The sequence below is a fragment of the Lemur catta genome, chromosome Y (genome assembly GCF_020740605.2).
Source record: "Lemur catta isolate mLemCat1 chromosome Y, mLemCat1.pri, whole genome shotgun sequence".
NCBI lineage: Eukaryota > Metazoa > Chordata > Mammalia > Primates > Lemuridae > Lemur > Lemur catta.
The window spans coordinates 3705351-3718185 of NC_059156.1; the positions used below are offsets into that span (position 1 = coordinate 3705351).

The 12835-nt window shown below is 54.4% G+C and overlaps 2 protein-coding genes and 1 long non-coding RNA gene across 5 annotated transcripts in view; all 3 read left to right on the forward strand.

The window, feature by feature from the left end:
• Positions 1-12835, forward strand: part of LOC123629050 (F-box-like/WD repeat-containing protein TBL1X) — a 1209717-nt gene that overhangs the window by 906666 nt on the left and 290216 nt on the right. The window lies entirely within an intron of this gene.
• Positions 3440-5374, forward strand: LOC123629064 (testis-specific Y-encoded protein 1-like). Of its 2 annotated transcripts, none has more exons than XM_045539013.1 (5): positions 3440-3764; positions 3923-4034; positions 4146-4231; positions 4396-4481; positions 5279-5374. In XM_045539013.1, exons 1-4 carry the CDS (start codon positions 3615-3617, stop codon positions 4459-4461), a joined length of 414 nt encoding a protein of 137 aa, XP_045394969.1. In that variant the 5' UTR covers positions 3440-3614; the 3' UTR covers positions 4462-4481; positions 5279-5374. The 2 variants fall into 2 exon arrangements, with proteins under 2 accessions (XP_045394969.1, XP_045394968.1); XM_045539012.1 differs by having other exon boundaries at positions 3443-3764; positions 4146-4291.
• On the forward strand, positions 11828-12296 carry LOC123629074. Its single transcript, XR_006731894.1, has 3 exons — positions 11828-11906; positions 12000-12145; positions 12250-12296. It is a non-coding gene; the product is annotated as an uncharacterized LOC123629074 (long non-coding RNA).

Consider the following 12835-nt stretch of genomic DNA (forward strand, 5'->3'; position numbering starts at 1 on the left):
CTGTGGTTGTTTTGAAAGAAAGCTTCAGGAAGGGTCTGATCCAGCCGCTCACTGAGCCAGTGCCACTGTCTCATTCTGTGTCCTTTCCATCTGTGTCCACTCTTTCCCTCAGTCTCCTCGCTCTCCCTTCTCATTCTGTCCTTCTGTTCAAGACCTGGCCGTTCCTCTGCCTCTGACCCTGGCCCTGAACTCATTCACTAGCCCAACTGCCACTCTGGTCTGCGGTGGCAGCGATTCCCACCCAGCTGCATCTGGGACCTGACTGGAAGTTGCAGCCTGAGATCCCCTCTGTCATAGGCACTGGTACCTGGACTGCCAGGACACCATGGGATCTACTGGGTCTGCACCCAGGGAAACATCTGCCTCCCTTCCGACCTTGCCAATTGTCTAGAAATGTAGACACAGGCCCGAGGATATTTGCCACAGGAAAGCCCAGCAGCAGCTGTAGCACGTCTCTCTTGTTCTCATCAAGACTGGGCATGTGGAAGCCAGTCCATGTGGGGAGTGACACCACATCCCAGTATCCAGATTCCCACATAGCTGAGATATATGTACTTGGCCTCTGTCACGCTGATATTTGCATGGACCGAGCTGCATAAAAGTCTGCACCCCAGAAATCGGGGATACCGCTGGGTCACCTCTGGTCAGCCACCGTCACAGGCAGAGGGGTCATTGTGTTGCCCTGGGAAGCAAGCTGGTGTCATGTGGCAGGATTGTGGATACATCATTTGTGCTTCATGTTTTGGGACCTCGTCCAGTCCTGAGACGGTGCTGGCCTCTGGAGCCAAGCTATCCCACGCTCGCCAGGCACCAGGAGGCTCTCCCCTGTAAGCCCCACAGCAGAGAAGGCCTCCTCTCTGTTCTCCTGCTGTGGGCTCCCCAGTGCCATGTGGTGTGCATGCTTCCTTCCAATAAATGCTCGCCGGCTTCCCTCGAGGCCAATGTCACATCCTACGTGTAACCGGTTTGATAAACCTGAAAAGCTTTGCTCAAAAATTCTTTTAGTTCACTGAAATGTCTGGCCCCTCTAAATGGCCGTGCCAGCAAGACCTATCTCAGCCAGGGTGATTTAGCAGCTACACTCTACATGAGGCTGAAAATAGACAATTGTATGGCCAAACTGAAACACCAGAACTTTATAACTTTGCGGTGTACTAATGCATTGTCTTTTGCGTTTCTTTGGCAGGAAAGTGTGCACCTTCTCCCACCACATGCTTGGTGGGAACTGTCAGTGTAAGCGATATTCCACCCAATAGCTGTACCTAAAAACGCACTGAGCATGTGCACGAGGCTGAAACAACAGCGAATATTCCCCGCAGTTCACTTAAAGCGTCTGCCTAGGAGGGCCTTCGCCATCCTGTTTTCACCATGGGACATATGTACGAGCATAATTTCTCAGTGCACTTGCCTGCCCGGCGCTACACCTGTACCACGCAACGGTGCTCACACCCCTAACGCATTCTTGAGTTCGCTCCCTGTTGGGCAGGGAGGCGCATTTGGGACAGTCCCTACCTCCCCTCTGCATTAACGCACCCACGGAAATAAATGTAATCCTCCTTAAGATTCCTCAGTGTCTCAGTGATTGACTTTCTGTGCGGAGGGCAGCTCCCAACCCCCCCAGTGAGTTGCTTAGCATTCCCAGGGATGCGACCAGGTGGAAAGGGAGCAGACGTGCACTTTCCACTCTCCCGAAAAGCAGACAGCAGAGGCCTGCACTGCAGCTGACAACGCCCCATGCCGGCCGCAAGGTGCTCGGGTATGTTGGGACTCAGAGGCCCAGGGCGCATGCTGAGTCGGCAGCCCCAAGGCCACAGCTTCGGCCCCAAAGCGAGGCGTGCCCTGCGGGATGGCTCACAGGCGGGTGGAGGGGCGGGACCAGCCAGCTTGAAGGCCTCCATCCTCCCACCGATTGGCGGCAGTGAGAGACAGGCAAGCCGCGGGTGGATCCGGGAGCTTCCGACCAATCCGGCAGCCTGACGGCACCAAGGCCGGCGTGCGCGTGCGTGCTGACTATAGGCCCGCGAGGGGGCTCCAGCCAGGGCCGGGCCGTGTGCGCTCCAGGCGTCTCTCAGGCCTAGCGTGGGCCTGCAGCCGCTGGGTTCTGCCAGTCCGCTCTGGGACCTGCCTGCCTGCCCTTCCGTCGCAGCTGACGCTAATCAGCACCAGGGCCACATGGCGGGTGAGACGGGGCCCGGGGCCAGCGAGCCTCCCCGGGAAGCCTGGCACGGCCCAGGTCTGGGCAGGGCCCTTCAGGAGGCTGAGGCCCAGGGCCCTGCCGGGGAGCCGGCCCCGGGGGCCTGTGGGGCCCGTGCGGTGGGCTGGGCGGTGCAGCTGTCGGTCTGTGGGACGACCGAGGGGGGCGTTGTGCTCAGCGTGGGGGGTCTGCCGGAATGTGTGACCCTGGCGGAGCCCACAGGGGAGGAGGAGGTTCTGGTGGTGGAGGACATATTGGAGGCCGTGGAGGTGGTGGCAGAAGAGGAAGAAGACGACAATGACGATGACAAGGAGGATAATGAAGATGAGGACAGTAGTCAGGCGCAGGCCGGGCGCTGCGTCTCGGCTTCAAGTTCCCCGCTGGAGGCGCTGGAGTTGCTGGAGTTGGAGCTGAGCACCGCGAATGCTGCAGACAGCAAGGTCTTCGCTCGGCTGAAGCTCAAGCTCCGTCAGCGGCAGAAGGCTTACCTTGAGCGCAGGAGGGCCATCATCCAGGCCATCCCTGGCTTCTGGGCCAGAGCTGTATCCTTACCGCTTCGGAATCAGCAGGTGGCCACCTAGGGGGATGGGTAAAGAGCATGCAGGGAGCCACGCAGGAGGGGAAGGGGTCTGCAAAAGGCAGAAGAGGGAGAGCGGCAGTGGGGCCGGACCCCCAGGCCTCCCTCATGCCAATGTCAGCACCCGCTGTGGGGGGATCCTGTGAGCCTGTAGGAAGTGTGGGAACACATGGTCGGGACGAGCAGCAAAACAGGATTCCCCAAAATGGGGGGAAATGTCAAAAGAAGCCTTTGCCACAGAGCAGAACTTTGAAGGACAGGTAACTGAGGAACACCCCAGAGAGCTGGGAGTCCACATAGCTTTTGCAGCCATGGAGATCCACTGTGACTCGCTGCAGCTAGCAATCAGCCTCCACAGGATGTGGTGAAAATCTGGGGCTCACCTTAAGAAACCTACTGTACTCTGTAAAGCACCAGACGCAAAGATTGCTTTCCATTTGTCTTGTGCATTTCTCCCTGGCATATGTCTGGGGCACAGGGCACACGTGCCCTCCTGGGCACCGACACAGGCAGCTTCCCCTCACGCTCACAGTGGTACCTTCAAGGCACACGCCCACACGTAGGGAGGAGCCCAAGTTGACAGAGGGCGTGAGGAGAGGACAGAGCCCATGCAGACGTCAGCAGTGTGTGTCCTGCGGCCAGCACACGAGGGCCACCTGGGGCTCAGAGGGCCTCAGGAAACAGCCCTCCCTGACTCTGTGCAGAATTCTCAGACTTACCCACGCCCAGGAAAACCCTAGTCCTGAGCATGTCTGGGGCCAGGCAGGGGCTGAGGAAGGCCATGGGAGGGCTGTAAGTGTGGGGCTCTGGGGGCTTCTGTGCCCCCACCCTCCCTCGTTCTCCATGCTCTCCAGACATGCTGCATGGCTCCTGGCCTCTTTCTCTAGTGTGGAAAGGCTCCTTGACCTCAGGCAGATTGTGTACCATCCCCAGCTGTCAGCTGTGATCACGGAGCAAGACAAAGACGTGCTGAGCTACATGATCAATCTGGAGGTCAGGCCTGGGGGACGGAGTCTGGCTGGGGAGGGTCAGTGGGACAGGATGGGGACAGCTTGAGTGGCAGAGCTGGCAATGGTAAAGGACTCATACAAACATCAAGGAGACCCCCTCAGCACAGACTCCTCCTCCTTCACCCTCTTTTTCCCTGGCAGGTGGAGGAAGTAAGCCTGGAGAATTACCGCTGTAGGATGAAGTTTTTCTTCCTTCCCAACCCCTACTTCCGGAATCAAGTGATCGTCAAGGAGTATCACCTTGATATCACTGGTGGGACATGCCCGCCTGGGTGGTGGGGGAGGGGCATTGAGGGGGTGTAGGCCGCACGAGGACACTTCCCTAAGTTTTGGGTTTTTTTTGTTTCTTTGTTTGTTTCTTTAGGTTACCGGGCATCTCGTTCCTCTGCCATTGAGTGGTTCTGGGATTATGAGGGTGAAGCCCCATTCAGGGAGCAGGACTCCACCGATGTAAGCTTCTTCAGCTGGTTGTGCGAACACAACTGCCCGGGCTCTAACCGGATTGCTGAGGTGGGGCTCCTGTGCACGTCTTCTGAGGTCACCTCCGTGGGTTTCTCGGGTTCTGGTGATGTGGGTTTGATCCTTGGGTGGACCTGTCCCTGTTGCCCTGCCAGATCATCAGCGAGGACCTGTGGCTCGCTCCCTTGCACTACTACCCCAGGGATGAAGACCTGGTGTGAAGAAACACAGAGGGCGCCAGGTGAGTAGAGCAAAGTATGGGCCAAACCCTTGCTTCTCGGTTACCTGGGAAGTTGTAGAAATGCTGAGAGTCAGAGTGAGAGCAGTGAGCAAACCCAAGTCACAGGGAGGTGGGAGAGAAGCTGGCAGTGGGGAACTGAGAAGACAACAGGTCAGGATTGGGGTACCTCAAGCTGCAAGACCCCCAGAGGAAGCCAGGAGTAACTGGAAACTGTGTTTCTCTGAACTGTCATGCCATGGCATCCACCCCACCCTGAGGCCTGGTAGCAACCACACAGTGGGGCCTCCGTCCCTCTGAGCCAGCAGGCAGATGTCTACATGTTGCTGCCCATGGTGATGCCCCTCTGTCAGTGTCTGAGTTGAAAATCCAAGCCTCCTCCGGAATTTCTCCTCGATGCCCACACCTGCACTGCAGCCCGTGCAGACGGCATGGGCCATTGTCTGGGAAACTGGGAAACACACTGGGGGCCCATGGGATGCAGACTTGAAGGGATCACAGAATGGCAAGGCATAGTGAGTCCTGGGGAACGAATATGGGAACCAACAGCTGTGGGCTCCCCTTGTCTTCACAGACACCTACTCTCCTTTGAACCTGTGCCAGTGTGTATGTGTATATTGTGTGTGTGTTCAAATATGTGAGAATGTGTTTACATGAATGGGTGTGCGTGCGTGTCTGTGTATTTGTTTGTGTCTGTGTGTGATCCCTGTGCTTTACACACAGCTTTTTAGATGTTAGCGTTGGAAACCTGGGGAGCTTCTGCTACTCAGAGACTTTAATAGTCTACTTGGTTGTCCCAGGAGGAAGACTCCACAGGAACGGACGGCTGCTGTAGGATACAGAGATGCCCTACATGTGCAGTGGCCCTTACATGGCAATAAACTCTTATCAATTTCCGTTGTGTCCCTGAGTGCTTCCCTGGGAAACTGGGAGGAGGCTGTGAGTAAATGGGACCTGGGAGGGGTGCCCTTGAATTCCATGTGAGTCCCTGTGTGTTTCAGTGGGCTGCCCCTGAAAGAGGAGGAAGCCCTGGACACGACAGGCACAGACTTGGCAGGGAGGCTGGCCTTCTCCCTACTCTGGTGTGCGCAGGGGTAAGCACTGATCAGCTGGGAGATGTAACACGAGGGCATGTGGCAGTCAAGGCCTGGTGACAGGTGCCTGTGTGGCTGGCAACACCTCCTTTCTAGTCTTCCATAGGCATGTGGAAGATTCCCCCAGGACCCTCCCTGGAATGGTCACAGGGGCTGAGGGGAAGAAAACAGGGCAACATTCCCCTGAGGACTTCTCGTGACCCACTTGTCCTGGCAGGAACATGCATGCGCACTGCCCTCAGGGTGCCCAGTCCAAGCCCCCGGGAGGAGCGTTCCCAGCAAAGGTGCTGGACGTGCCAGTGGGAGGTGCATGGAGGCAGGGCTCGAGGGTGACGGGGCATGTGGCAGCGCTGTGGGGTCCCAAGGATCACTGTCTCTCTCACGCTTCCTGTAGGGCCCAGGGCCATAACGAGGAAGAGGCACATGCCCTGGCAATTCCACAGACCCCTGAGCATCCTTTTTATTTCTGGAGTTATACCCTGACACCCACATAGAGACAGGAGGAGGTAGGGACTGAGCAGACAGAGGTGTGAGGCATGAGCAAGCTGTGTGCCCCCTGGGATTGTCTTGCCCAGAGGATGCCATCCTGGGAGTTCCTGCTATTACACAGAAGGGACAGGGACCGAGGCTTCAAACCTCACCCTGGCCATATCCAGGTCCCCCGGGGCTCATCTGTAAGAGGGAGCCACTTCTAGGGAAGTCCTGGAACCTGGCGACAAGGTGAGGGAGTAACTGTGCCACAGATGGCTAGGGGTGATCCCAAGGGGTGCCCCAGGTGTGTCTGTGGCCCTCGTGTAAGACAGGCATCTCCCTGGCCAGGCAGCAGGCTGAACTTCTCCCGTGTACACCTGCCTGCCCCCTTCTCACCACACTTTCTGGCTTCTTATGCTCTCTTTGGGGGCCCAGCAGGTATTTTCAGAGTGAGGGACTGACAGACACATGTGCGATTATTCTACTCTCCTGCAAAGAAGTCCAGAAACTTCCTGCATTTTGGGGGGCTTTTGGCCTCAGATCTGACCGCTTGATTTTTGCCAGCCACGCAGGGCAGGTGGCTGAGGCTCTAGACAGGGAGCCCAGACCAGCTCTGACCTCTGCATCGTGCACATCCACACCCTTGCAGACAGGGTGGGCATCGGCACAGATCTGCTATGCTCTGTGGAGTTACCCTTGAAGGACCCTGGCTTCTCATGCCTGTCGGTGTCTAGGATGGGTTCATTTGGGGAAAGGCAACTGTGTTCTGAGGAGTGTGCGGTGAGTGGGACTGGGATTTGGGTTTGCCCCGGAGCAACGGAGACTGGCCCCTCCCTGCTCCTGTGGGTTTCCTTCTGCTCCTCTCAGGGCTCCACAGCAGGATCGAGCCAGGTGCCACAGAACACAGGAAAGCCTGTGCAGGGGCCTTCAGCTGCCCAGCAAATGCCAGTGCAGGCCCACAACAAATAGACTTCCACACTGCCTGCCAGGTGGTGGAGGTGGTGAAGAGAGGCCAGACCTCAACAGCAAAGCTGAAACTGCCCTCTGAAGGTTCCAGTCCCACAGCTTGCTCCCATGAATCACCCCAGGGAAAGGGGCCCACACATGTTCTTCCTGGGCTGCATGGTGGGAGGCAGGAGTGGTCCTGTCTCCACAGCCATTTTAAGGGGTGAAAACATTCGTTTTGCTCTGAATGCAAGTAGTCGCCCAGCTGTGTCCCTGTCCTGACCCCATGGCAGAGCGTCTGGGTCCTGATTCCACACTAATAAGGTGCGCATGGTATCATGACACTTTGTGCTCAGTTTGCTTGAATGGAAGTATTTTCCTGGTGAGGGTTAGTCAGGGCCCAAGTGTAACTCTGCTTATGAATGCACACTGTGAATTTGTATTGGCCTCTCTTGCTCTCTCTCTCTCTTTGTGTGTGTGGGTGTGTACGTCGTTTCCCTCAGCCTCCACTCTCACAAGTCTGCCCCTTCAACTCTGTATCTCTTTCTCTGACTAGTGCTGTAAGCCCATCTGTCTGAAGTCTTCCATGCCCTGCATGTGTAATATTTGTGCCCTTTCTGTCCATATCCCACTCAGTGCTCTCATGCTACATGGGCTGTTATTGGATTTTTCAGTCTGACTATTCACCTTGGCTTCTTGTGTCATCCCGCCCTTACCACGGAGTAAAACCCTTTCATGTCAACTAAGCCATCTGTTTGTTGGTGTTCATAGTTTCTGGCTGGGTAAGCAGTAGGGACAATTTGCTTTGGTGCATGGCACACCAAGACACCCTTTGAAGACTAAAATAGAGCACATCTCTGCCAGGAATACCAGAGGCAGCAGTCATTCAGCGATCCTCTCTGGATGGAATAACATGTTTGTTCTGGGAGCAATGTGAGAATTCTATGTTTCCAGGAGCAGGGAGGAGAGGAGTTAAATAGAAAAGCCAAGTTCCTATCGTCTGCGGCATTCCTCTGTGAATTCTAAAGTAGATAGGAGGAGACTCACCAGATATGTCCCCGAATTTTATATAACCTCTGGTTTCCACTGGCTGCAGTGCCACCCTAGCCTCAGGAACCCCAAGAGATATTTACCCAGACAAGATATTCTTGTGTTTTCCCTGAACCAAACGTGCCCATTAGAGAGAGAGCTGGTCATTTAGGCCCTCTCTAGCTTGCTAGGTAGAGAAAGGCTCATGTTTAGGATATGGGCTACACCATCACAGCACCACAGCAGGACATGTCCAGGGGATGGTCACGAGGGGTTGAACGCCTGTCAATGGCTTCACAAAGACAGAGCATCATAACATGATCACAGGCCAGGAAACAGTGCTGTGGCCAGTGAGGTGTCCTGGGAGCAGATGGATGTGTAAGGAAAGGAAGGTGTGATGAGTGTCTAATCTGCAGGTGTTCACATATGAGGGAAAAGTGGACAGAGCAGAGGGGTAGGGACATTACACAAGCAGGGGCATAGAGCTTTTCTTTGAGCATCTATCCTGGCTGGCAGGGTACCTTCCACCTCACCACCCTGGCACGCGGAAGCTCAGGTTTGCCACTGAGGACAGCCATGGACTGCTGTCGAACACGAGGAAGCCAGCAGACACAGGGCTGCACATGCGCTGTACCACCAGGTCGGGAGATGCCAAGCCAGGAACCTCAGTCACCAAACATGTCGTGAGTACAACTGTCCTTGGTAGACTCTTTCCCTCTCTGAGGTAACAGGCCTCCATGCCGGGGTAAGGAGGAGGAGGAGGAGATCTGCAAGACAGGCTTCCTGCATGGACCTGCAAAACTCACCTATGCACAAAGGGAACACCCCTCACAGAAATGTCCTCCCCTCAAGTGCACGTGGCAGGCACCTTCCCCATGGGAGATCAGACCTTCACCCAAAGAGTAGAGATAGGAGAAATTTTAGTGTGGTTATCAGACGGTGACTGCATTATCATATCCTACATACTTACCTCTTAGCACGTCTCAGTTTTTTCTTCCTCCCTTGAACTGCATCTGAAAATATTGTGGGTGAGAATGATTTGTGATATGTCTGGGCAAAGCCTTGTGCTGAAAGCCTGACAGGTTGGGGGCAGAGCGGGACACCGGTGTTTGCAGGAAGGAATGTGGAAGGACCCACTTAAATTACCTGTGGTGTTCTGGGCATAAAGAAGTCCTTTCAGCTGTGCTGCGTGGGGTGGGCAGCTGGGAAGCCTGCAGTGTGGACACCACCCATCCTCCTTGCGTTCCTGCCATCATTTTGAAAGCAAGCTTCAGGAAGAGTCTGATCTAGCCCGCTCACAGAGCCAATGCCACTGCCTCATTCTGTGTCCTTTCCACCTGTGTCCACTCTTTCCCTCAGTCTCCTCGCTCTCCCTTCTCTCTGTCTTTTCTATTCCAGTTCTGTCCCTTGCTCTGCCTCTGACACTGGCCCTCAGTTCATTCACTAGCCCAAGTGCCACTGTGGGGGGTGCTGGACATGATCCCGATGCACCAACATCTGGGACCTGGCTGGAAGTTGCACCTGAGCTCCCCTGTGTTGTAAGCACTGGTTCCTGGACTGGCAGGACACCATGGGGTTTACTGGGTCTCCACCCTGGGAATCATCAAGCTCCCTATTGACCTGGCCCAGGGTCAACAACTGCAGACAGAGTCCCGAGCATACTTGCTACAGGGCACAGCTGGCAGCAGCTGTGTTATGTTTCTGAGGCACTCACAAGGCCCTGGCCTTCCACAAGGCCAGCCCACGTGGAGAGTCATGCCAAGTCCCACCAACCACATTCCTACCGATTAGTAGACAGCCACCTGCGTCTGGCAGCTTTCTCTTCCCAGGACCGAGCTGCACACTGGAACCAGGCATTCTGTCCTGCTTTCTCCCATAGGCCAAGAGTGCAGGCCAGTGTGGTCTTCTGTTGTCCTGGGAAAGAAAGGGCTGTCATTGGGCAGGAGACCTGTGAATATGGTCTGTATGGTCCGGGACATGGGCCAGTTGTGGCGGCGGTGCTGTCTGCTCTGGGCCCAGGTCTCCTGCTGTAGCCTGGCTTCCCGCAGCTGCCACCCACCCCCGTAGCACCAGCCGGTTCCCTCCCCTTGTTGTCTCCTTGTGGGATATCACGTGCCGTCTCTCGTGCACAACACATACCGTTGAGGGTTTTCTGTGTTCTAGTGGCCCCATGTCACCTAATATACAGGGAAGCGACCAGAGAGCAACGAAGCAGATATGCACTTTTAACACTCCTTACAAGAGAAGCCCGGGCATCCCCAGCTGCTCCTGGCAGAACCAGGCTCAAGTGCCCAGGAGGGTGGGTAGCTGCGGGCCTGAGGACGAGGGAGGGAGCACCCAGTGGGACCCCTTCCACCTTCCACCCTCTCTCTGATTGGCAGCGGTTGCACAATCACCCTGTAGGGGTGACTCCCAGGCCAAGCCAGCAGGAAGACAACTGGAAGAAGAGCAGCGTGGGGCATGTGTGGAGAAAGAGCCGGCGGAGGAAGTGCAGGAGAAAGAGGAGGATAAGAAGAACAAGCAGGCAGAGGCAGGGAGCTGCCCCAGGATGTCCCAGACCACACTGGAGGCCCTGGAAGCTCTTCAGTTAGATCTGGAGCCAGTGACTAGCCAAGCCAGCAAGGCCCACGCTCGGCTGATGTGCAGGGTGTTGCAAAGGTGGCAGGCTCACCTTGACCACAGGATGTCCATCATCCGGGACAATCTGGCTTCTGGGCCAAAGCCCTATCCTTTTGATTGTTGGTCTAGATTGTGCTGTAGAGACATGTGCTAGGCAAAGTGTTAAGTCATGCTAATGAAAATGTCATCTATAAAGTTGGTGACACTTTGCAAGGCTGAGAAGGGAGGATTACTGGAGGCCATCAATTAAAGACCAAGAGAAGACCCTGTTCCAAATATATATGTATATATATTTATATATATATACACACACACACAAAGGTGGCATTGTGTCACCTATCTGTAGTCCCAGGTACTCAGGAGGCTGAGGCAGCAGCACCTGTTTAGGCTGGATTTGGAGGGCACAGCGAGGTATGATGAGGCCAAGGCACTCCAGTCTGGGCGTAGAGCGTGACCCTGTCTCAATGAAAGAACACAGGATGTGAGCCACAACTTTTCCCATGTACCTGGCACAAATGCACTATTGGGGTGATAGGCAGAGGTTTGAATCATAATGGTGCCTACCACGAAGTAGTTGCAAATAGCAGCAGTTTCCCTCAGAATAATGCTACAGGGAAGGAGGCCTGAATGTTCACCTGCATCAGTCAGAACAGGGACAGTGTTCATACATAATACAGAATGATTCTGCCATGCCTGGGACAGAAACAGAAGAGAGCATGAACTCACAAGAAGTAGCCCTTCTGTTCCTCAGTAGTGGTAGTCTCTTCTTGGCATGGGAATGAGATTTCCACCTAACGGCCTTAATGCAGGAGAAGGAAAAGGGGAAAGGGAGGTTTGGTAGCAGGTGTGTGAGATATGCCCTACCCGGCTGTATTCTTTCCAGAATTGCTCTGTTGTTTGTAGCCTTCCCTTCTCAGCATATGAAGGATCCTCGACCTCATGCAGTTTGTGAAACAGCCCCAGATGTCGATCCTGGTCAGTGTCCGAGAGGAGGACATGGTTAGCTACATGATCCATTTGGGGGTCAGGCCTGGGAAACGTAGGTTGGTGGGTTTAGAGGGGAATGGCGAGGAAGATAATTAATTCTTACAGGCAAGAAAGAGAAGGTCACCTGATTAGAGAATTAAGCTGTCCTCACTTTCCCTTTCCGGCTGGCAGGTGGAGGAAATCAAGCACCCCAAAAGCTGCTACAGGATCTTGCTGTTCTTCGGGAACAAAACCTACTTCCGGAAAAAAGTGGTTACCAAGGAATATCTCGTTAACATTACTGGTAAGATGTGACTCTCTGGATGGGTCGTGAGGATGGTGGGTACATCAGTGCCCATGTGCCCTAGCTCCTTCCTACATGCCCATTTTCCTACAGAATTCAGAGCCCCTCATTCCTCTCCAGTTCAGTGGTATCAGGATTATGAGCATGAGGCCCACAGCCACGCACACCAGAACAGCAGTCTTAACTTCTTCAACTGGTTTTCTGACCACAACTTTACCGACTCTTACACGATTGCTGAGGTGGGACCTTCCTGGGGAATGTCTTACATGGCCTAAGTGGGTTTGCCAGCTGCTTGTGACACTTGCCCAAACCCTTACCTGACCTGTTCTGATTTCCCTAATAGCTCATCACTGAAGACCTGTGTCTCACTCCCTTGTGCTACTATACAAGAATGAAGGCGCCTGCGGAAGAAACAGAGGACAGGTGAGACGCTCAGGAAGTGAGGGTTCAAATGCATGTTGTCTGGGACCTGGGCATTCATGTCCGAGAGGTAAAAATTAATGCTCAGAGGAAGACAGGAAGTGAACAGAACCCAGGTCGTCCAGGGTCTTAGGTCAAACAGGAACATTAGGGACTGCAATGCAAACCAGCTGATAACTGGGGAATCTTAAGCCCATAGAAGCATACTGAATGTCCAGAGTCACTCAGACAGAAGCAAGGCAGAATCACTAACTTCACTTCTTAGAACTGCCTTCTATTACAGTCAACCCTACCCTTGGTTGTCCTTCTTCTCCCTTAAGGGGTCAATCTTACATATTTTTTTCTCTTACACATTCCACAATGGCTGTAGATATGGATACCATCTTTTCCCATGTTTTACCACCAAATTTCTGGTTTTTTTTAAATTTCCTTATGTCTAATCTAAGCTTATTGGAGACACACAGAGAATAGCAGGGATGAGGCGGGGATTATCGGCAGCACTTGTTAAA